The sequence below is a fragment of the Musca domestica genome, unplaced genomic scaffold, assembly GCF_030504385.1.
Source record: "Musca domestica strain aabys unplaced genomic scaffold, Musca_domestica.polishedcontigs.V.1.1 2, whole genome shotgun sequence".
In the NCBI taxonomy this organism is placed as follows: Eukaryota; Metazoa; Arthropoda; class Insecta; order Diptera; family Muscidae; genus Musca; species Musca domestica.
Window position 1 is genome coordinate 4,114,612 of NW_026712249.1, and position 23,932 is coordinate 4,138,543.

A 23,932-nucleotide genomic window follows, 5' to 3' on the forward strand; every position below is an offset into this window, starting at 1 on the left:
TCCCCCTCTCTCATATGTAAAACTTTTTCAAAAAAAAAAAAAAAACTTTAATGTGAACAAATAATAAAGCGCTACAACCCGGGGATAAATTCTGTTGGTTTTTTATTATATAAGGAAAAATATCTATTGGTTTTTAAAATCCAATATAAGATGGTAAGTAGAACAAAAAATTTATAATTATTTCCTGATTGTTGGTAGACTAACTAAAAACAAAAATAAACCCAATATCCCTTTGAACAAGATGCCTATGGTATTGAGACATGTTGATCCCATGTCTGTCTGCCTGTCTGCATATCGTAATATACACTGGTGGCCAAAACTAAAGCAACTGAAATAACAAGAAGAATGAATGCCCTGTAACTTTTTCAAAAATTAAGAAAAAGAGAAAGTTTTTCTTGTTTTAAATTAGGTACTTTATTCACTTTTTAAAATCCTAAAATATAAAACCAAAATTCATTTTTATATAAAAAATAATGTTTGGTAAAGTCAATTAACCCGATTTTGGCTTGGACAAAACAAAAGCAACTCTGTTGTACATTCATATAATCGCTGCAATTTCAGTTGTTTTTACGGTGATATTTATCGCTTTTTGCTTCCTTCGACAATTTCGCTTGTCATAAATCCTTTTTGAGAAGTTTTTTACAACAGTATGTGTTTTTCTTTTCGTTTTTTAAGTACTGCCCAAAAAAATTTTAAAAATGGCTAGAAGCAAATACATTACCTGAATAAAACAGCAAATTATCAGTGATTATCAAAACAACATATCACAGAAAATGATCTCCGAGAAACATTTCATAAATATTTATGTGATTTTATAATTATTTCTGTATACTAAGTCGGTTTTTTGAAACTGGATCAGTAGTAAGAGTCTATTACGGATGAAGGCCGTGAAAAACTTCAGCCCGTACTGATCCACAAATTGTGAGAGAAATAAAAAACAACTATTTAAGAGAGAGGGTGAGAGAGCAATCATTGGATATAAGCTCGTGATCAGTGTGTAGACGAGTAGTGGCAGCTGGTCTGCATGCCCGTAAGACATCAAAAAACCATTCATATCTGAAAAAATCAAAAAGGCTTTCGGAAACGATAATATTAAGTGGAATCAAGCTCAATGGAAAAAACATTATTTCAGGGATGAGTCTACGTTTAATATAAAAGGCTCATACGTTAAAAATTTTACGGTGAGAAGACCAAAAAATTAAGGACTCAAGCCGCAGTGTTGCAAAGGTACAGTGAAGCATGAGGGAGGGTCAAAAATGGCGTGGCGCTGTTTTTCTTTCTATGGACTTGGGCCTATCCATAAAATAAAGAAAGTTGTGGATCGGTTTGTTTACAAAGATGTGTTGGACATCACGTTGTTCCCTTACGCTGAGTAAAATATTCGGCTGATTTGGGTGTTTCAGCATGACAATGATCCAAAACTTGTATCAAAACTTGTGAAATATTGGTTGCGGGAGTCAAAAATTCATGTTTTGTTATGGCCGGCACAATCACCTGACCTAAACTCCTTAGAAAACCTTTGGAGTATCGTAGATAGGAAGATCAAGAGAGATTCGGAATTAAATAAGCACAACATTTTCTAAAGAATTCGGGGTGCCTGGGAAAGCACACCCAAGGATCAAATTGAGCGTGTTACAGATTCAATGCCTCGTAGGTGTGCAGCTGCTATCAAAAATAATGGTTATGCTGTCGACTACTAGCCAAAATTTAATTATTTTAATATAAAAAATTAAAAGTTGCTTTAGTTTTGACCAAGCAAAAATTGGGTGATTTTAGTTTTCCACATATTATTTTTCGTTCAAAATTATTTTTGTACTTTTATTTTTAGTTTCTTAAAAGTGAATTAAACCCCTCATTTAAAACTGGAATAATAATTACGATTTGTTTATTTTTGTAAAAGTTACAGCACATTTATTGTCTTTGCGATTTAAGTTGCTTTAGTTTTGGCCACCAGTGTATACAGGATGAGATGAAAAGACTGCAACAAACTTAAAAACTGTTGTCATTTCTAAGTCACTCGACCGACAGCTGTTATTCCAGTGAGAGCCCATTGTTTACAAAAGTACAAAAGCATTTTGGTGAGAATTTTCCAGAAAAAAAGTTATTCGTGATGGAATTCGTAATAGTGTGATTTTTTTATATTTGGCTGGGAAACCACAAGTGGCTCTCGTTAGAGGACTCCAATATTTAAATTTGAATAAATCGTGTGTGTCTCGTACCATCGCTCGTTACCGTAATACTGGCAGCAAGAACTTACACCTCAACCAGAAGAAAATAGACGCAAAAGAGCTTCGCTTGGCCGAAAGTGGTGAAATGCCGAATTTGGTATTCTCTAATGAGAAGACGTTCGTTGTCCAGCAGTTTGTAAACAAACAAAATGATCGTGTTTATTTTCCAAAGAGGTCAGCTAAAAATGTGCACCTTCAATTGGCCACCAGAACTCAAGCGCCGGCGATGGTGATGGTGTGAGCTGCCATAACTGCTGATGGTCGCCCTCCACTCGTATTAATCGACCGTGGCATCAGAATAAATGCCGAATATTATCGCGAAAATATTCTGGAGGGTGTATTAAAGGCTTGGGCAGGCAAACATTTTGGCCGTAGACCTTGGACATTCCAACACGACTCAGCGCCACCCAAGAATGGTTACAAAATGAGGTTCCTCTCTTCATTTCCATCACACAATGAGCACCGTTGAATTATTGAGTCTGGAGTATTTTGGGAAGCAAAATTGGCACTAAAAAATACAAACTATCGATTACCTCAAGTACGCGCTTCGCCGGGTGTTAGCCAAAATACCGCAGAGAACATTCGGGCAGCGTGTAAAGGCCATAATTCGTGCCAAAGGTGACCAATTCGAACAAATCTAAACTTATATTAAAATTTGGTACTATTTCTGACATTTTTTGCTTTCATTCAATAAAATTAAAAAAAAAATGTAAAAATTATGGCGTTTGACTTTTGTTGCAGTTTTTTTTATCTCACCCACACTCACACTAAAATACAGGGTTTCCAAATTGAATATTTTAACAAAAAAATTGAAAAGGACGGAACACTCCCTCTCTATTTAGGTTACTTTTAGATGCAAGTTTTCAAAACGATTTTGAAGATATCTCCCATTTTTAGCTCTTTTGTAAATGTAAAATTCTTCACAGATTTTGTACAAACTGAGTCCATTTTTCGTAAGACATTTATCAGACGGGTGAGGAATTCGACAACATGGCAGCCATTCTTTGCCGGTAACTCCTTAACAACGGATCTAAACAAATAGGTTATTGTAGTACAATTCGAAATACCCACCTGATTTGCCATTACTTCTAGGTCGAGACGGATTATGTGATTATGTTGGTCTAGTTTTTCAGGTACCTCCCACGAAAATATAAAAAAAAACGTTTAGCGAACTGTGGATGTTTCGTCATAAAATTGTCAATGTCAATATTTGAGGAGTTATGGCCATTTTACAAAAGTGATCACAAATTATAGCTAAAAACCCCGAAATGTCAATATTTAAGGAGTTATGGCCATTTTAAAGTATGCTATTTTGTTACTTTTGAAAACTGATCACAAATTATAGCTAAAAACCCCGAAATGTCACTATTTAAGGAGTTATGGCCATTTTAAAGTATGCTATTCTTCCCCTTTAAAAAAGTGATCACCAATTATAGCTAAAAACCCCGAAATGTCAATATTTAAGGAGTTATGGCCATTTTGAAGTAAGCTATTTCTCCCCTTTCAAAAAGTGATCACAAATTATAGTTAAAAACCCCGAAATGTCAATATTTAATGAGTTATGGCCATTTTGAAGTAAGCTATTTTTCCCCTTTCAAAAAGTGATCACAAATTATAGCTAAAAACCCCGAAATGTCAATATTTAAGGAGTTATGGCCATTTTAAAGTAAGCTATTTTTCCCCTTTCGAAAAGTGATCACAAATTATAGCTAAAAACCCCGAAATGTCAATATTTAAGGAGTTATGACCATTTTAAAGTATGCTATCTTTCCCCTTTAAAAAAGTGATCACAAATTATAACTAAAAACTCCGAAATGTCAATATTCAAAGAGTTATGGCCATTTTAAAGTATGCTATTTTTCCCCTTTAAAAAAGTGATCACAAATTATAACTAAAAACCCCGAAATGTCAATATTCAAGGAGTTATGGCCATTTTAAAGTATGCTATTTTTCCCCTTTAAAAAAGTGATCACAAATTATAGCTAAAAACCCCGAAATGTCAATATTTAAGGAGTTATGGCCATTTTAAAGTATGCTATCTTTCCCCTTTAAAAAAGTGATAACAAATTATAGCTAAAAACCCGGAAATGTCAATATTCAAGGAGTTATGGCCATTTTAAAGTATACTATTTTTCCCCTTTACCAAACAGATCACAAATTATAGCTAAAAACCCCGAAATGTCAATATTTAAAGAGTTATGGCCATTTTAAAGTATGTTATTTTTCCCCTTTAAAAAAGTGATAACAAATTATAGCTAAAAACCCCGAAATGTCAATATTTAAGGAGTTATGGCCATTTTAAAGTATGCTATCTTTCCCCTTTAAAAAAGTGATAACAAATTATAGCTAAAAACCCGGAAATGTCAATATTCAAGGAGTTATGGCCATTTTAAAGTATGCTATTTTTCCCCTTTAAAAAAGTGATCACAAATTATAGCTAAAAACCCCGAAATGTCAATATTTAAGGAGTTATGGCCATTTTAAAGTATGCTATTTTTTGCCCCATTAAAAAAGTGATCACAAATTATAACTAAAAACCCCGAAATGTCAATATTTAAGGAGTTATGGCCATTTTAAAGTATGCTATCTTTCCCCTTTAAAAAAGTGATAACAAATTATAGCTAAAAACCCCGAAATGTCAATATTCAAGAAGTTATGGCCATTTTAAAGTATGCTATTTTTCCCCTTTAAAAAAGTGATCACAAATTATAGCTAAAAACCCGGAAATGTCAATATTCAAGGAGTTATGGCCATTTTAAAGTATGCTATCTTTCCCCTTTAAAAAAGAGATCACAAATTATAGCTAAAAACCCCGAAATGTCAATATTTAAGGAGTTATGGCCATTTTAAAGTATGCTATCTTTCCCCTTTAAAAAAGTGATCACAAATTATAGCTAAAAACCCGGAAATGTCAATATTCAAGGAGTTATGGCCATTTTAAAGTATGCTATCTTTCCCCTTTCAAAAAGTGATCACAAATTATAGCTAAAAACCCCGAAATGTCAATATTTAAGGAGTTATGGCCATCTTAAAGTAAGCTATTTTCCCCTTTACCAAACGGATCACAAATTATAGCTAAAAACCCCGAAATGTCAATATTTAAGGAGTTATGGCCATTTTGAAGTAAGCTATTTTTCCCCTTTAAAAAAGTGATCACAAATTATAGCTAAAAACCCCGAAATGTCAATATTTAAGGAGTTATGGCCATTTTAAAGTAAGCTATTTTTCCCCTTTCAAAAAGTGATCACAAATTATAGCTAAAAACCCCGAAATGTCACTATTTAAGGAGTTATGGCCATTTTAAAGTATGCTATTCTTCCCCTTTAAAAAAGTGATCACAAATTATAGCTAAAAACCCCGAAATGTCAATATTTAAGGAGTTATGGCCATTTTGAAGTAAGCTATTTCTCCCCTTTCAAAAAGTGATCACAAATTATAGTTAAAAACCCCGAAATGTCAATATTTAATGAGTTATGGCCATTTTAAAGTAAGCTATTCTTCCCCTTTCAAAAAGTGATCACAAATTATAGCTAAAAACCCCGAAATGTCAATATTTAAGGAGTTATGGCCATTTTGAAGTAAGCTATTCTTCCCCTTTAAAAAAGTGATCACAAATTATAGCTAAAAACCCCGAAATGTCACTATTTAAGGAGTTATGGCCATTTTAAAGTATGCTATTCTTCCCCTTTAAAAAAGTGATCACAAATTATACCTAAAAACCCCGAAATGTCAATATTTAAGGAGTTATGGCCATTTTAAAGTATGTTATTTTTCCCCTTTAAAAAAGTGATAACAAATTATAGCTAAAAACCCCGAAATGTCAATATTTAAGGAGTTATGACCATTTTAAAGTATGCTATCTTTCCCCTTTAAAAAAGTGATCACAAATTATAACTAAAAACTTCGAAATGTCAATATTCAAGGAGTTATGGCCATTTTAAAGTATGATATTTTTTGCCCCATTAAAAAAGTGATCACAAATTATAGCTAAAAACCCCGAAATGTCAATATTTAATGAGTTATGGCCATTTTAAAGTAAGCTATTTTTCCCCTTTCAAAAAGTGATCACAAATTATAGCTAAAAACCCCGAAATGTCAATATTTAAGGAGTTATGGCCATTTTGAAGTAAGCTATTCTTCCCCTTTAAAAAAGTGATCACAAATTATAGCTAAAAACCCCGAAATGTCACTATTTAAGGAGTTATGGCCATTTTAAAGTATGCTATTCTTCCCCTTTAAAAAAGTGATCACAAATTATACCTAAAAACCCCGAAATGTCAATATTTAAGGAGTTATGGCCATTTTAAAGTATGTTATTTTTCCCCTTTAAAAAAGTGATAACAAATTATAGCTAAAAACCCCGAAATGTCAATATTTAAGGAGTTATGACCATTTTAAAGTATGCTATCTTTCCCCTTTAAAAAAGTGATCACAAATTATAACTAAAAACTTCGAAATGTCAATATTCAAGGAGTTATGGCCATTTTAAAGTATGATATTTTTTGCCCCATTAAAAAAGTGATCACAAATTATAGCTAAAAACCCCGAAATGTCAATATTTAATGAGTTATGGCCATTTTAAAGTAAGCTATTTTTCCCCTTTCAAAAAGTGATCACAAATTATAGCTAAAAACCCCGAAATGTCAATATTTAAGGAGTTATGGCCATTTTAAAGTATACTATTTTTCCCCTTTACCAAACGGATCACAAATTATAGCTAAAAACCCCGAAATGTCAATATTTAAGGAGTTATGGCCATTTTAAAGTATGCTATCTTTCCCCTTTAAAAAAGTGATAACAAATTATAGCTAAAAACCCGGAAATGTCAATATTCAAGGAGTTATGGCCATTTTAAAGTATGCTATTTTTCCCCTTTAAAAAAGTGATCACAAATTATAGCTAAAAACCCCGAAATGTCAATATTTAAGGAGTTATGGCCATTTTAAAGTATTCTATTTTCCCTTTTAAAAAAGTGATCACAAATTATAGCTAAAAACCCCGAAATGTCAATATTTAAGGAGTTATGGCCATTTTAAAGTATGCTATTTTCCCTTTTAAAAAGTGATCACAAATTATAGCTAAAAACCCTGAAATGTCAATATTTAAGGAGTTATGGCCATTTTAAAGTATGCTATTTTTCTCCTTTAAAAAAGTGATCACAAATTATAGCTAAAAGCCCCGAAATGTCAATATTTAAGGAGTTATGGGCATTTTAAAGTATGCTATTTTTCTCCTTTAAAAAAGTGATCACAAATTATAGCTAAAAGCCCCGAAATGTCAACATTTAAGGAGTTATGGCCATTTTAAAGTATGCTATTTTTCCCCTTTAAAAAGTGATCACAAATTATAGCTAAAAACCCCGAAATGTCAATATTTAAGGAGTTATGGCCATTTTAAAGTATACTATTTTTCCCCTTTACCAAACGGATCACAAATTATAGCTAAAAACCCCGAAATGTCAATATTTAAGGAGTTATGGCCATTTTAAAGTATACTATTTTTCCCCTTTACCAAACGGATCACAAATTATAGCTAAAAACCCCGAAATGTCAATATTTAAGGAGTTATGGCCATTTTAAAGTATGCTATTCTTCCCCTTTAAAAAAGTGATCACAAATTATAGCTAAAAACCCCGAAATGTCAATATTTAAGGAGTTATGGCCATTTTAAAGTATGCTATTTTTCCCCTTTAAAAAAGTGATCACAAATTATAGCTAAAAACCCCGAAATGTCAATATTTAAGGAGTTATGGCCATTTTAAAGTATTCTATTTTCCCTTTTAAAAAAGTGATCACAAATTATAGCTAAAAACCCCGAAATGTCAATATTTAAGGAGTTATGGCCATTTTAAAGTATGCTATTTTCCCTTTTAAAAAGTGATCACAAATTATAGCTAAAAACCCTGAAATGTCAATATTTAAGGAGTTATGGCCATTTTAAAGTATGCTATTTTTCTCCTTTAAAAAAGTGATCACAAATTATAGCTAAAAGCCCCGAAATGTCAATATTTAAGGAGTTATGGGCATTTTAAAGTATGCTATTTTTCTCCTTTAAAAAAGTGATCACAAATTATAGCTAAAAGCCCCGAAATGTCAACATTTAAGGAGTTATGGCCATTTTAAAGTATGCTATTTTTCCCCTTTAAAAAGTGATCACAAATTATAGCTAAAAACCCCGAAATGTCAATATTTAAGGAGTTATGGCCATTTTAAAGTATACTATTTTTCCCCTTTACCAAACGGATCACAAATTATAGCTAAAAATCCCGAAATGTCAATATTTAAAGAGTTATGGCCATTTTAAAGTATGTTATTTTTCCCCTTTAAAAAAGTGATAACAAATTATAGCTAAAAACCCCGAAATGTCAATATTTAAGGAGTTATGACCATTTTAAAGTATGCTATCTTTCCCCTTTAAAAAAGTGATCACAAATTATAACTAAAAACTCCGAAATGTCAATATTCAAAGAGTTATGGCCATTTTAAAGTATGCTATTTTTCCCCTTTAAAAAAGTGATCACAAATTATAACTTAAAACCCTGAAATGTCAATATTCAAGGAGTTATGGCCATTTTAAAGTATGCTATTTTTCCCCTTTAAAAAAGTGATCACAAATTATAGCTAAAAACCCCGAAATGTCAATATTTAAGGAGTTATGGCCATTTTAAAGTATGCTATCTTTCCCCTTTAAAAAAGTGATAACAAATTATAGCTAAAAACCCGGAAATGTCAATATTCAAGGAGTTATGGCCATTTTAAAGTATGCTATTTTTCCCCTTTAAAAAAGTGATCACAAATTATAGCTAAAAACCCCGAAATGTCAATATTTAAGGAGTTATGGCCATTTTAAAGTATGCTATTTTTTGCCCCATTAAAAAAGTGATCACAAATTATAACTAAAAACCCCGAAATGTCAATATTTAAGGAGTTATGGCCATTTTAAAGTATGCTATTTTTTGCCCCATTAAAAAAGTGATCACAAATTATAACTAAAAACCCCGAAATGTCAATATTTAAGGAGTTATGGCCATTTTAAAGTATGCTATTTTTTGCCCCATTAAAAAAGAGATCACAAATTATAGCTAAAAACCCCGAAATGTCAATATTTAAGGAGTTATGGCCATTTTAAAGTATGCTGTCTTTCCCCTTTAAAAAAGTGATCACAAATTATAGCTAAAAACCCGGAAATGTCAATATTCAAGGAGTTATGGCCATTTTAAAGTATGCTATCTTTCCCCTTTCAAAATTGATCACAAATTATAGTTAAAAACCCGGAAATGTCAATATTCAAGGAGTTATGGCCCTTTTAAAGTATGCTATTTTTCCGCTTTACCAAACTGATCTCAAATTATAGCTAAAAACCCCGAAATGTCAATATTTATAGAGTTATGGCCATTTTAAAGTATGCTATTTTTCCCCTTTAAAAAAGTGATCACAAATTATAGCTAAAAACCCCGAAATGTCAATATTTAAGGAGTTATGGCCATTTTAAAGTATGCTATTTTCCCCTTTACAAAACTGATCACAAATTATGGCTAAAAACCTCGAAATGTCAATATTTAACGAGTTATGGCCAATGCCCAATTTTTTCTCTTTTAAAAACTGATCACAAATTATAGCTAAAATCACCGAAATGTCAATATTTCCTGGAAAGATAGTGAGGTTTCCTTTTTTTTGCCGTTAGCGAGGTAGATCTGATTTATAAAAATATGATGAATATGGCTCGTTTAGATGCTCCAACAGAGATTTGATTCATATGCAAATTCGCCATCATAAACAGCGACTAGTTGTTCAAAGCAAAATGACTTTTCCTATTGTTTTTTCTGATGTTTTCATTCGTATTTCAAAAATACAATGGGAAATAAATGCCTCCATGGGACAAACAAAATGCACATACGCAACACATGCGTTATAACTTCTGCTTCTTCTCAAAAGATTTATTGTTAACTTTGTTGCTTTTATTTATTTTTATTTTTTTTTTTTTTGGAAATACATTTTATGTTTTTGATTACAAACGAAATATTGTGTTGTTGCTGTTGTTGTTGTATTTTAATATAATCAGATGAACTTGATTCAAATAAATGTTGATTGCAGTCTCACCAGTAGTAATATCGCGCCAAACTAATACAAACGAAATATTGTGTTGTTGCTGTTGTTGTTGTATTTTAATATAATCAGATGAACTTGATTCAAATAAATGTTGATTGCAGTCTCACCAGTAGTAATATCGCGCCAAACTAATAATGCGTGAGAGAACAAAACTAAAGATAGTTAAAGAGAGAGAGAGAGAGAGAGAAAGTATAAGAAAAAATGTAACCGTTAAAAGAACCGCCGGAACAACGATGCAATATCTTTGTTTCTTCCTCCTCTTTCAGGTGTTTTCTTCCTTTATCCTTGGTCAGAGTGATTTAAAGAAATATTAAAATAAAATTTAAAGAAAATCGTAACAGAGACCCCGCGCTCAAATTCATTACTTCACAAAGTCAGGTTTGTTGCTGTCGGTTTTTGATCTTTGTGGAACCGTGAATAAAATAAAACAAAACAAAAAAGTATTTAGAGTTTAGTTTGAGTTTCCAAAACGAGATTGTTCCTGTTCCTCTGGGTAGAATGCAAATAAAAAAGTTGGTACTGAAAATGACCGAGATAGAAAAGTGTGTCATCGTCCTTTCTCCAACAGATTTTCATTGTTTTCTGTAGCCACAAAGTCGGCGTATTTTTGGAAAGGACTGTGGATCCATCCTCTGCGCTGCAACATGTTAAAGAGACAACTCTTCATTAGAGCTCTTTCAATTGAGCGTGTGTTGCCTTCGGCCACGAATTGGAATCGACAGTTCCCAGGCACCCGTGTAGGTGTGGCCCCAGGATCGTGTTTGGAAAGGAGTTTTTCTTTTTCTTAGATGGGCAGGGTCATTGAATGTACCTTCAATTTTCTTTTTGTGTTGTAAACAAAACATGTTACCACTATTATTCCTGTAGTTGTTGTAGTAGTAGTTTTCTCTTGTTATTTTCATCTTTAGCAAAAAAAAGCACACAAGCACACTAAAGGTCCCCTTTTATTGAAAGTCGGACGGGCCAACTCTCAACACTGTCAACAACAGTTCATCACAACAACTTATTGTTCTTTCCACCGAGATTCTTGGTATTGTAGCAATTAGATACGATCGCCAAGAGCAATTTCGCAATTCGCAATTGCCTTCTTCAATATGATTAACTTCGTGCGGTTTCCGCTAGCGTCGTCATATTTGCTGTTGCTCCTCCGATGGGAACGGCAACAGCTGTTTCGGTGTTTGACTCAATTCAAGTTGTTTTCTTCGTTGCAGTGTTGTTGTACTTTGCTCCTGCTGTTGCTGGTCGTTTGGGTTGTTTTTGTATTTGTTACTTGTTCTTTCTTCATCATCAACGTGTTGTGTTGTGGTGGAGAAATGTGTAACCTTGTTTCTGGCTGTACCTCTTGTGATGGTTGCTTGGTTGGTTGGTCGGTTGGTCTTTCCCTTCAAAAGTTATTCATTTTGAATGTTGTCGTTTTTGTTTAGAGTTGTTATTTTTGTTTGTGATTGTTTTGTTTTCTAGGTTTCATCATCATCGTCGTCGTCATCTGTTGCTTTTAATATTTCTTTCTGCTGTCGTTGCTTCTACTGCACGTTATACGTGGCCGTAGATCACCAACCTGTCTTGCTGTCTATCAATAGGGCTGTGAGAATTGGCTCTGTGAATTAAGTCCTAAGTTTAAGCGATCATTGTTAAGTGCGTCCTGTAAAAGGTCGAGAGAAAGAAACATCAATTTACCATCCCACAATAGTATTAAGCTTTACTTACAGTTCCGAAACCGACATCTTGCGATAAGATACCATCCATTTGTGATATCTGACCAAAATCTTGAGAAAGTTCTGGTTGTTGTGATAAGCCAGTGAAGACATTTTGACTCATTTGCTGCGACATGTTCTTCTGGGTCAAAATGGCCGCCGAGTTTTGTGAAGATTGAGTGGAAGCAGCAGCACTCGAGGTCAAGGCATTAGTTGTGGCACTACTGGTAGTATTCGTATTCCTTCCCTTGCCCGGAGCTTTGTTTGCCACATTTTTGTTCGAATTATTGCTGGGCATGTTCATGGCAGATGAGCCAATGGGACCGACACTGCCACCCGCCCGTCGCCCTTGTTTAGCTGCAGCCTGTATGGCTTGTTGGTGTTGATTATAGAAACGTGGTGGTATGTTACTCATGTTCATGAACATGCCAACAGGCACTGGCATGTTATTCATAGCTGCTTGAGCCCTCTCCGTGGATATGTACGAAATCGAATCATGTTGGAAGTTATGCCACTGTTGGTTATTGGGGCCATTATTGAGTCCGGAGTTAGTCAATTGGTTGATATTATGGCGCTGAGAGCCTGGTGCACCAAAACCACCTCCCATCGCTCCACTGCCTGCTCCGCCTCCTTGGGGATTCATAAAACTGCTCAAGTGTGAGGTATTTCCCAGGCCTCCCATATTTTGCATGTGCGAAGTATTGCCAAAACCAAAGGCTGAGTTGTTTCCACCAATCAGGTTGTTGCCAAAGTTGTAGCCATAGTTGTTGGATCCTGTGGTGCCAGTGTATCCAAATTGCCCAGAGCGGTCATAGAAGGAGCCGGGTATTATTGCTTCGCGAGCATCTGCCATCATGGTACTCATGAAATGTGCACCCATATTTAGGGTATTTACAAGTTTTTTCGGTTTTTGGAATTGTATCATGGACTCCCTCAAGTTGTTCAACGACCCCTCAACCAAGACTTTGCGGTCCTTGTAGAAATTCAAAAGGTGATTCCAGAGGGGCTGTTTAGAAAGTATCTTCGGATTGCCAACAATAATGGTGCCATATTTCGATCGGGTCAGAGCAACATTCAAACGCCTTGGATCACTGAGAAAACCAATGCCCTGCTTCTCGTTCGATCTGACACAGGACATTATTATGATATCCTTCTCTCTGCCCTGGAAGGCATCCACACTTGCGATTTCAATTTCTTGGTACAGTTTGGAGTGTAAACTTCCCTGATACTGCATGTACTGGACCAAGTAGGCTCTTTGGCCTTCGTATGGAGTAATAATGCCAATCTGTTCTGGTTTGACGCCGGCCTTCAGGAAGCGTGTAGTGATCTTCTCCACATTTGCTGCCTCGGTACGATTCAGATATGAGGTACCCGATCCTGCAATTTCCTCTTGACCCTGGGTAACAAGGAAGAACATTGGCCTGTCTGGCTGAGGCCAGGGGAAATCGATTTTGAGCTTCCGATCTTCTGCACACACTCCATTCTGCAGCGAACCTTCGTAGAAGAAGTTCGAGGGGAATTGCGACAACTCAGGGTGCATACGGTATTGAACTTCTAAGCGGAATGGTCTTATACCCAAGACCACCAAACGTTCGAACAAACTTTGCGAGAGACCAGCACGTGCGGCTTTCTTGCACATGACCACAGGACCCAATTGGCAATGATCACCAACCAAGATCAGCTGCTTGGCACCCAACACCACGGGTACCATGCATTCCGGCTCGGTGGACTGCATCGATTCATCGATAAGTATCGACGTGAATCTAATACGCTGCAGGCGGGCATCTCCAGCACCTACACATGTGCAACATATTACATCTGCGGCCTCGAGAAGTTGATTTTCAGCGGCTCGCTTCAAAGTTCTATAGCGTTTTTCATCGGCCGATGACAATTCGCCTGTCTCGTCTTTCAATTGCTGCAGCTTTTTCAACTCAATGTTGGTCTCCATATTTCGAATTTGATTGTGGAGAGCCAAGAAATTAACAGGACTATCGATGGCCTCGCGAGACTTGGCACAGACACGAACAACTTTCAGGTTGGTGCGATGAATTTTCTCGGTCAGTTGGTCGACAGCAGTATTACTGGGGGCACACACCAGCACTGTGCCGCCATGTTGTTTGACCAACTGATAGACTATTGTGGCAGACGTAACCGTCTTGCCTGTACCCGGTGGACCCTGTATAAGACTGAGAGGTCTCTGCAATGCATGCTTCACAGCATAGACTTGAGATCGATTAAGGTCGGGTAAGTTCGGTGCACTATACAATTTTGGTGGGGGGCCTCGGAATACCGCCTCGTCGGTTCCATCGTGACGCCCGTGGCCTAGTAGTCGCGAATATATATAATTGGATACGGAATTGCGATCGAGCGCAAATAGTTTAAGAGCGCGACGCATGCGATCAAACGAAGTACATTTCCAAATGAAGTCGACGGCAAAATTTGAAGTACATTGAATGGGTGCCTTAGCGGAAGACTTTAATTCCAAGCCAACATCTTCACCAAAGTTGTCGGGCACTTTAATGACATGACCGATGGATTCCCATGGTTTGTGAAGCTCACCCACGTAACGTAAACGCAATTCATCGCCGTGCATTAGCTTCATGTCCGAATCCGTTTTCGCCAACGTAAAGTAGGCTATGGTCTTTTTGTTTAGACCAACATCCCAGCGGACTTCAATGCCTTCCTGTGTTTGCGACTCCTTTAGTTTTTTATCGTACTCTGCCTCCAACATAACCAATGGGGCGAATATCTTCTCATATTGATAACCATCTTCGTAGCGTAGCAAAACCTGTGACGGTTCAGTGTCAATACCTGGCTTTTCCAAATCTTGAAAGGTTGCTTCAATGTTATCCTTCCAAAGCTCCTCCAATTTATTGATTTGAGCTGCAGATATTTGCCTCGCTCTCAGCTGCTCTTGTTCCGTCGGTACCTTTACCAACCATGGCAAAAAGGAACGATCCGATATCAATGGTTTCCACTGATCCTGATCCCAGTTCATGTCCTTTAAGGAGTTCTGGGCTGCACAGGGTTGGCGACATAGTAATACCACTACTGAATCCGCCTTGGCCGGTATAAAGCCCAAGACAAATACATTACGTACACCACAGGAATAACACTCCAAGACGGTTTCACCCAAAGGTCCCTCCGAATGCAGAGTGACCTCACGATGCTTCGCCCTGACCAAATGGTTAACGATGTGCGAGCCAGATGTACTGCCACGGCCATTGCAGAACCACTTTTTGCAATTGTTACACATTACAACGGTGCCGGGATCATGAATACCGCAATATTTGCATGCATGCTGCGGTAATACATCAACGGGACACAGGGCATTGTCTTCGTCTTCCTCTTCGAATTGTAGATCTGTAGAGCCGTTGGTGGTGCCCAATTTCGTTTGCAAATCTAATTTGCGGCCAAATGTCTGTTGGATATAAAGAAAAAGCATATTATGAGATTTGTAAAAAATATATGACAATTTACTTGACAATAAAAACAAAAAATATTGTATTCGATTTAGTTTCAAAAAAGTGATAAATTCATATTACGTTCTTTTTAATCTCAGCTGATTACAATTCATATCTCGATGTGCTCATATTCTAATTTAAACCTTTTGATGTGCATAGTGGCAAGAAATAAACACATCGATTGCAATTGGGAACGCCACTATTCAAACAGGTAGGAGGTATAAATTTAAATATGAAATTATTATAAATTCCTTACTGAGTAAGCTGTAAGCCCACCGCCAGCTTTCATTACATCTGACAATAACGTACCTCTCGAGACGTTTATCACAATTTTACGTTTAGTCCTCATGAAAAACCATTCTTACCTGGGATGAAATACCACCACTGCCAGCTCCAAGGCCGCATTCCAGCTGTGAAGCTTGAGTTTGAGACGCTAAAGTTAGATCTCGGTAATCAAAATCGGAGGCCTGCGTTCCACCGCCAATCAAATCGTTCTCTTCCGTATCTAAAAATGTAAGCGTTTGTGAACTCGGTCCGTAAGCGTCCACCGACATCTTGGCTTCTCTGATTATTGTGGCTATCCTGCAGTTGAGGGAACACAAAACAATACAAATAACATCAAATAAGGAAAATATAGAGAATTACAAAAGCGAATGATTCGCTTCTGTCCGTGCAAAGTAATGTGGATGAAATGATGATGTTGTTGTTTTTTGTATATTTTGTTATCGCGTCAACACGCTTTTTTGGAGGATTTTCTTTTTATTCCACGACGACGACGTCTACCTACGACAACGTTGTCTTTTTTCTATTTCCTTTTGGTGGAATCGTTTGTTTTCGTTTTACCTATTAAAATTGTTGCTCGATTATACGTATTTTCCTTGCAGTGTTTCTACGAGATGAAAGTATTTAGTAAAGCCTTAAATTAGTTGTGAAATTTGCGTTATTTTTGCATTATTCGATGTGGATTTTTAATGCGCGAATATAATTATCTTTTTCCTGATGAAATGTCACTTGGCTGTCACATTTGGGATTAATCGAATTTCGATGTATGTGAATGGTAATAATCGTTGGTATCGATTTTATCGATGTCTGCGACTATTGCATACAACGACGAAACGTTTTTCTTTTGCAAAATGGTGTCCTAAAAATGTAAACAATTTTATTTATTTAAATAAATAGGTTATAATGAAAGATTTTTGTTGTAAACTCTGTTAAAGAACGTCATGTATGTGAAAGTAACAACTGTTGAGCCATTGTGTCTGTTAATAGTTTCTATCGTGAATGGTATTTAAAAAAGTATTGCCAGATACAAATCCTGTCAATTACGATAAATAAGGTCATGTATACATTTCACCCTTCATAATCATCATTCAATAATTCCTCTGTTCCAGAAACTATAAGAATCTATTTGTTTCTTACGAAAAAATCAGCTGAAATGTTAAAACAAACATGCCATGTTCCGTTAATTTAAAAAATTCGGGTTTTCTTCGAATTGCACTGCATTTTTGTTTTGAAATTCGTTTTGCTTCTTTGTTGATAAATCTTCCTACTATGCTCAGTTCCAGACATGGTCGAAGAATATAGGTAGTCACATCGACACAGCTGATGGGACAATGAACTGTCAAACCAATTTTGGAATTTAAAATATTGAATGAGAAATTATTGAAATTTGTAAAAAATTTTGAAAATTCATATCATAACAACCCCCGATTTGTGTCTTATAAGAAAACTTATAAAAATCTACCTATTTTTGTCAAAACATTTTAAAAATTTTGAAATATCAATGTTCCCAAGCGTGTATTCTTCTACCATAGTTCCAGAATACTAAGAATATGCCAGTTTTACAATTTTCTCATTTATTAAAGAAATCGCTTATCGTAGTAACAGTTTTACAGTAAAAATTAGTCAGTAAAGTTTACTAAGGGAATCTTCTCTCTCACGAAAAAAGTTATCAAACAACATTCAGTAAAAACCCGCTGTTTTACTCTCACCATCGTACTCAGCACGCGCCACCCAAGAATGGTTACATTCTTCATTTTCAGCGCATAATGGCCACCAAAATCTCAGTATATCAATCCGTTGGACTATTGTGCTTGGAGTATTTTGGAAAACAAGGTTGGCACTAAAAAATACCAAAGTGTCGATCACCTCAAGCAAGCGCTTCGCCAGGAATGGGCCAAAATACCGCAGAGCAACATTCCGGCAGCGTATGACGGTTTCAATTGGCCGTTTGAAGGCCATAATTCATTCCAAAGACGACCAATTCAAACAAATCTAAACTTATTTTAAAATTTGATGCTATATCCTACATTTTTTGCTTTTATTCAATAAAAATTTAAAAAAAATGTACAAATTATGGCGTTTGACTTTGTTGCAGTTTTTTATGTCACCCTGTATGATGGATTTACTTTCTTCATTCTACCATGGATTACAGTGACAATCAAACGTTTGTAGTAGTTTTCATTTGAAGAATTTCTGAAATGTCACTGGATTACAATGAGAGTGACAAATATTCACGTCTGTTTCATGATTTCAATTTCAATATTTAGCAATTCTTAATCTCATATTACATGCTATTAACATGCCTGCATTTTACATACACAACTGCATATGTGTGTGTGTGTGTGTTTGCAAAGCTTTTTCTGTCACTAGTTTTGTGAGAAAATTGCATGAGACAAAAAACAGCTGGCTTGTGTTTCAACTAAACGGTGCAGAGGTCTCCACTTAGAATTTGTTAACTGCCGCTGCTAATGTTTACCAAACCAACTATTAGTGTACACACACACACACACACATATATATGCGAGTACATACGTACTATGTGGGGTCTCGGTCGACGTCGCCGCGTACGCCATTGTGTGCGCCTTAACCAATATTTTATTGTTGCTCTAACTTTGTTTTGTGGCCAACAACAAAACAATAACAACAGCCAGCAATTGTACGGGAGAGTCGTCGAGTGTCGCGAGTCGAATTGCATTGTCTCCGTCGGTGTTTATTTTGCTTTATTTTTTGTTGGGGAGCGAAAAATTCACGGATTTATTGGGCGATTGTTTTGAGTTTAGTTGTCGTCGGAGTTTCAAAGCGTTCGGGTGAAAGAAAACTAGGTGATGTGTTGCGCGTTTCATCAAGTCTTTTTGTTTTAACTTTTTTTCGGCATTTTATTTCAAAACATCCCACCACCACTCACTCAGTTGGCTTTAAGAAATTCAAAGTTAATGAACATGTTCAAAATGTAACAACAATAACAACGAGAGTACGTCATATCCGTAAAACAAAAAAAAAAAGAAGAAACAACAGCGACAATTAATTGAAAATAAAAGTGTTTCATGTTCGTGTGTGTGTGTGTTTTTTTGATATTGTTAAGTTTGAAGACGCTACCTACATCTCATGCCTCGTGAAAAATTGCTAAGAGAGTGCCATCAAGTGAAGCTCCCAAAAATGGCAACACAACAAGTGGCGTTACATGAATAGTGGGTGGCAATAGTGGCGAATGAACGCGGCAAGCAAATGAGCTTGGCTGCTCCCATCTACAACAATTTTTGTTGTTTGTTTTACTATCCGAAATTTCGCAATTTTAAAGCGCCAGTTTTTCAGCGTCTATTGGATTGTCGTTAAACAAAATTAAGGAGTGCGTGCATTTAACGGTCGTAAGCGGCGTGACGCAGTGCGTTTGCTGGGCTATTAACCTGTCGAAATTTTTATGTCAACATGTCAAACAGTCAAAAAAGAAAAACAAAAACAAATATTAATTTACAAATTTCATTAGAATTTATTGCCAATTTTTGTGTTTGTACTTAAAATTGTTAAATTATTGGGAACAACTCTAGTTTAGTAAAAACTCTTAGATTTTTTCGAAATTTTTTCCAGAGGTAGGTATTTTTACCCTTATCCCGGGAAACTATTTTTTTCTTGGGGGACGGACCCAGGACCCCAGATTTTTGACCCGAAAGTACGGGATCAAGACCCCACCTGGACCCGGATCCACTTACCCGATATAGACAATATGGGTATCGATGGAAAGCTTATGAAAATACCTATCCAACAAGTGGTCACATGAAGGGGTAAGTTGTCATGGTTCGGAAGTTATAGTCATAATTATCGATTTTTTGGACCCGGATTTTTTATGAAACCCCCAAAAAGTCAAAAAAGGGCCCATTATGGGTGTCAACAAAATCGTTTCCAAATTATAGCTGACACTCTTACCTTTCAAAAATGCTACAATTTGTGCTAATACCTTTTTCGGGTCCAGAGATATGGGTCTTTCCATCCGCATAACCCGATTCTAACCAGTTCATTAACCCATTAGTGGGCAGTGTCCCTTATAAGGGACTCTCACATTTTGCACTGTAGCACTTTCCAATACTCGCTTTTTTTGTAAACAAGTAGGCTATGCCGTTACTGACACTCCAACGAATTATGTTCTATCCCATTAATTTAATTTCTTGCGAGTTGTGTGTTGTATTTTGTGCAAAATATGGAAAACCAATTTGTGAAAAAACAAAAATCTCGAGCTGGGCAAATAAAATTTCAATAAAGTTATGATTCTGTGAATATTTATGATTGTGTTTGTATTGTTATTTGTAAGTTAGTGTAATATACTAGTTTATGCCCAAAAAATAAAATAAATTGTTGTGACACGTGCATAAAGTGACTATGAATGCAACGTCCCCTAAGAGGGACACTGCGCCCGTAGTACAATTGTAATCCACTGATTGAGTAATGAATCTTATATGTGCAGACTTACAGTTTCTGAAATACTGACTGAATTGGATGTTATTGGCGATAATGAGTTGCACGACATTGAAATTTACGCGATCCCACCAATAGATGGTGCAGATACTGATGAAGATACTGATGGTGGTGGCCCATATTTGCATATTTTCTTGATGGTCAGTAGTGAATGCATGGTTGTTAATGAAGAAGTTACATCCCAATGATGCGGCATGTTCAACTCTTCTAAATTGCAACATCATATCTGGAATCGTATGGTACCCCAGCATCAAGAGGTTTGCGCAATAGCAATGTCACTGCAGATACAAGATATGATGGCAGAAACCACATTATTGAATATTCAAAAACAGATAAACGCTGTGGATTATGCGGCAAAAAGTCTAACTTTACTTGTAAGAAGTGTGACAAAGGTCTCCACCCTAAAAATTGCTTTAAGGAATATCATAAGCCAAGTGTACCCAATGCGCAGCGTCCCTTATAAGGGACGGTCCATAACTCCAAAACCATAAGCTTTTTTGAATAAATTATTTTTAAAACAAATTAACTAGACCATTTTTATTTGTAATTGGTGTAAATCGCTTAAAGATAGTGCTCAGGGAACTTCGTCCACTAATGGGTTAAAATGATGTTTTTAATAAAAAAGTGTTTATTTCGCGTAGCAGTCGTCGGAATAACAAAAGTTTTCTAAATTTGGCTCTTTTTGTAAATAGCCGGCCTTCGGCCGGGTCTTGAGATTTTCACCTATGGGTATGTCCGACACCGGCTAACGCGAACAAAAGGTTCATAATTTCGGCACTTTTTTTAAATAGCCGGCCTTCGGCCGGGGCTTGAGATTTTCTCCTCTAGGTATGTCCTACACCGGCTAACGCGAACCAAAGTTTTCTAAATTGGATACCTTTTGTAAGTAGCCGGCCTTCGGCCGGGGTTTGAGATTTTCTCCTCTGGGTATGTCCTAAACCGGCTAACGCGAACCAAAGTTTTCTAAATTTGACACTTTTTGTATATAGCCGGCCTTCGGCCGGGGCTTGAGATTTTCTCCTCTGGGTATGTCCCACACCGGCTAACGCGAACCAAAGTTTTCTAAATTTGACACTTTTTGTAAATAGCCGGCCTTCGGCCGGGGCTTGAGATTTTCTCCTCTGGGTATGTCCCACACCGGCTAACGCGAACCAAAGTTTTCTAAATCGGATACTTTTTGTAAGTAGCCGGCCTTCGGCCGGGGCTTGAGATTTTCTCCTCTGGGTATGTCCTACACCGGCTAACGCGGACCAAAGATTTCTTAATTTCATTCTTACGCAAAATATACCATTTTTTATTGAAAACATAGTTTTAATGAACTGGATAGAATCGGGTTATGGGGATGGAAAGACCCATATCTCTGGACTCAGTGAAGGTATTGGCACAAATTGTAGCATTTTGGAAAGGTAAAAGTGTCAGCTATAATTTGGCATCAATTTTGTTGTCCCCCATAATGGACCCTTTTTTGACTTTTTGGGGGTTTTATAAAAAATCCGGGTCCAAAAAATCGATAATTTGACTATAACTTCCGAACCGTAACATCCTACCCCATCATGTGACCACTTGTTGGATAGGTATTTTCATAAGCTTTCCAACGATACCCATATTGTCCATATCGGGTAAGTGGATCCGGGTCTAGTCGGGGTCTTGAACCCGGGCTTACGGGTCAAAAATCTGGGGTCCCAGGTCCGTCCCCCAAGAAAAAAATAGTTTCCCGGGATCATGGTTAAAATACCTACCACTGAAAAAATTTTCGAAAAAATTGAAGAGTTTTTACTAAACTAGAGTTAAGCCAATTATTGCCAAAAAAAGAACAACAACAACAACAAAACGAAGAGCTGTACAATTAATTACCGAATGAAGGCTATCAACTTGCTTGTTCTTGATTGCCAGCTGAATCCAGTTTGTTCTTTAAGATTCAATGGCTTGTAATTGCCAATTTAAAAATCTATAAAAAAAAGTATTAACAACAATTATTCTAATTCTTTGTTTGTGTGCGTGTGTGTATTTTAAAGTTGGTGTTTTTGCTGCCGCTGCTATCACCGCCGCCGCCGATGTCGTCGGTTTTTGCGCCGGCGCCAATTACTTATGCCTCATTCATGTTTCTTCTATTCAACAAAACTATTACAAGGTAACTACCAACTAACTAACTAACCAGCAAATGCTGAATGAACTGCCTATTCATTATTATTATTATTTTTATTAGCTAAGTAGCAATTTAAAGTTTGTTGTTATTATTCCAATACCTACACATACGTACATATATAAAGTATGTGCCGACCAGAGCTTCGTAGTCGAGGTTGATTTCTTGTGCCAGAGTCGGCGTCAAAAGATGCTGCTAGTCTGAATGACTAAAATTAGTACAATATTTATCTTCTGACACCGACTTGAGATACAGACTCCGACCTCGACTCAAAAGCCTTGGTACAGACACATACTCACACTTACCTAAGCAAAGATCATTATTTTTTAAACTGAGATTTTTTTAATAAAGAACCATTAACATAATAACACTGTGGCACAAAAGGTTTTTAAAGTCAGTGGGTGGAGGATGCTGGGTAAATTCCCTTTGGGCAGATTCGCCGAGAGTTTTCCAAGGTATGAGTATCCAGTTTTTGAGATGATATCTCTTTAGTCAAATTGAATTCTATATCATGGTTGCAGAATGCGGGTAGTCGCATCGACACAGCAGCTGGGACATTCGTACTGCATAAGTAATATTTTGTCATAGGCTGTAGTAACGATTCCGATTTTCAAATACGAAATTTGAAACAATTCGCTAATATCATTAAAATACCGAATAAAGGGAGGTACGGTTACCTGTGGATTATACAAAGACAATAGACAAGTTTCCGTCATGGGATGTAGTACCCATTACGAACATCAAATACGAAATTTGAAGCAATCCCCGTGTCGGTAAAATCATGAAGACACCGAATATCTGGCGGTACCGTTATATGGGTGCTATACTAAAACATGGACCTAAATAGACAATTCTCTTTCAGGAGATAAAGTACTCACAAAGAACTCCTTGTGTAGAATTTCAAACAATTCCATGGAAAAATGTGGCGGAAATAAAAAAAGGAACATGGGAGGGTATATGGGAGCTATACGACATCCTGGACCGATATAGTACATCTTCGAAATTGACCTGTCATCAAACAAAGATTTTTAGATTAATATCTTCATTTGTTTTGGCTCTAACTGACGGGCTAACTTAATGCACCCTATAATATTTATTGTGGAGGGTACAAAAATTTTCCAAATTTGTAAAAATTTTGGAAAAATGCATATAATAACAACCTCCGATTTCTATAAGAAAACTTATAAAATCTGACGTATCAATATTCCTTTTAGAACAAGAAAGGATCATCCTATTTTGTACAAACTTTGCGAATCCTAATATTTGTATCAGTTCTAGGTCAGGTGCGAAAATGGACAAAATTTGTAAATTTGTATCCGATTCTCTTCAATTCTCGCACACCATAATATTTTTATTAACCCAAGATCTGGTGTAAAGATGGAATGTGTCAGACCTTCTGTAAATCCCTCACAAAAGATTAAAATTTTGAATAATTACACATAATGTGGTGTGAAGATGAAATATATCAGACCACTCCTTCTGGTACCTCCCCCCCACAACGGGTCAAAATTTTTTTCGCTAATAAATGCGTAGTAAGCATTCGATT

General features: G+C 36.2%; 2 protein-coding genes across 2 annotated transcripts in view; one reads left to right on the forward strand and one right to left on the reverse strand.

Moving 5' to 3' along the window:
- Positions 1–10,192: 10,192 nt before the first annotated feature.
- Positions 10,193–16,515, reverse strand: LOC101899363 (regulator of nonsense transcripts 1 homolog). Its single transcript, XM_005184302.4, has 4 exons — positions 16,338–16,515; positions 15,860–16,076; positions 12,044–15,451; positions 10,193–11,978 (listed from the first exon to the last, which is right to left on the reverse strand). The coding sequence occupies exons 2-4, from the start codon at positions 16,046–16,048 to the stop codon at positions 11,910–11,912; spliced, it is 3,666 nt and encodes a 1,221-aa protein (XP_005184359.1). The 5' UTR covers positions 16,049–16,076; positions 16,338–16,515; the 3' UTR covers positions 10,193–11,909.
- A 5,534-nt stretch (positions 16,516–22,049) lies between these two features.
- The window catches only part of LOC101899866 (phospholipid-transporting ATPase ID), a 145,583-nt gene continuing 143,700 nt past the window's right edge, over positions 22,050–23,932 (forward strand). Inside the window, exon 1 of the mRNA XM_059121691.1 lies at positions 22,050–22,374. The gene's annotated coding sequence lies outside the window, so the exon portion shown is untranslated. The remainder of the gene's footprint in view (positions 22,375–23,932) is intronic.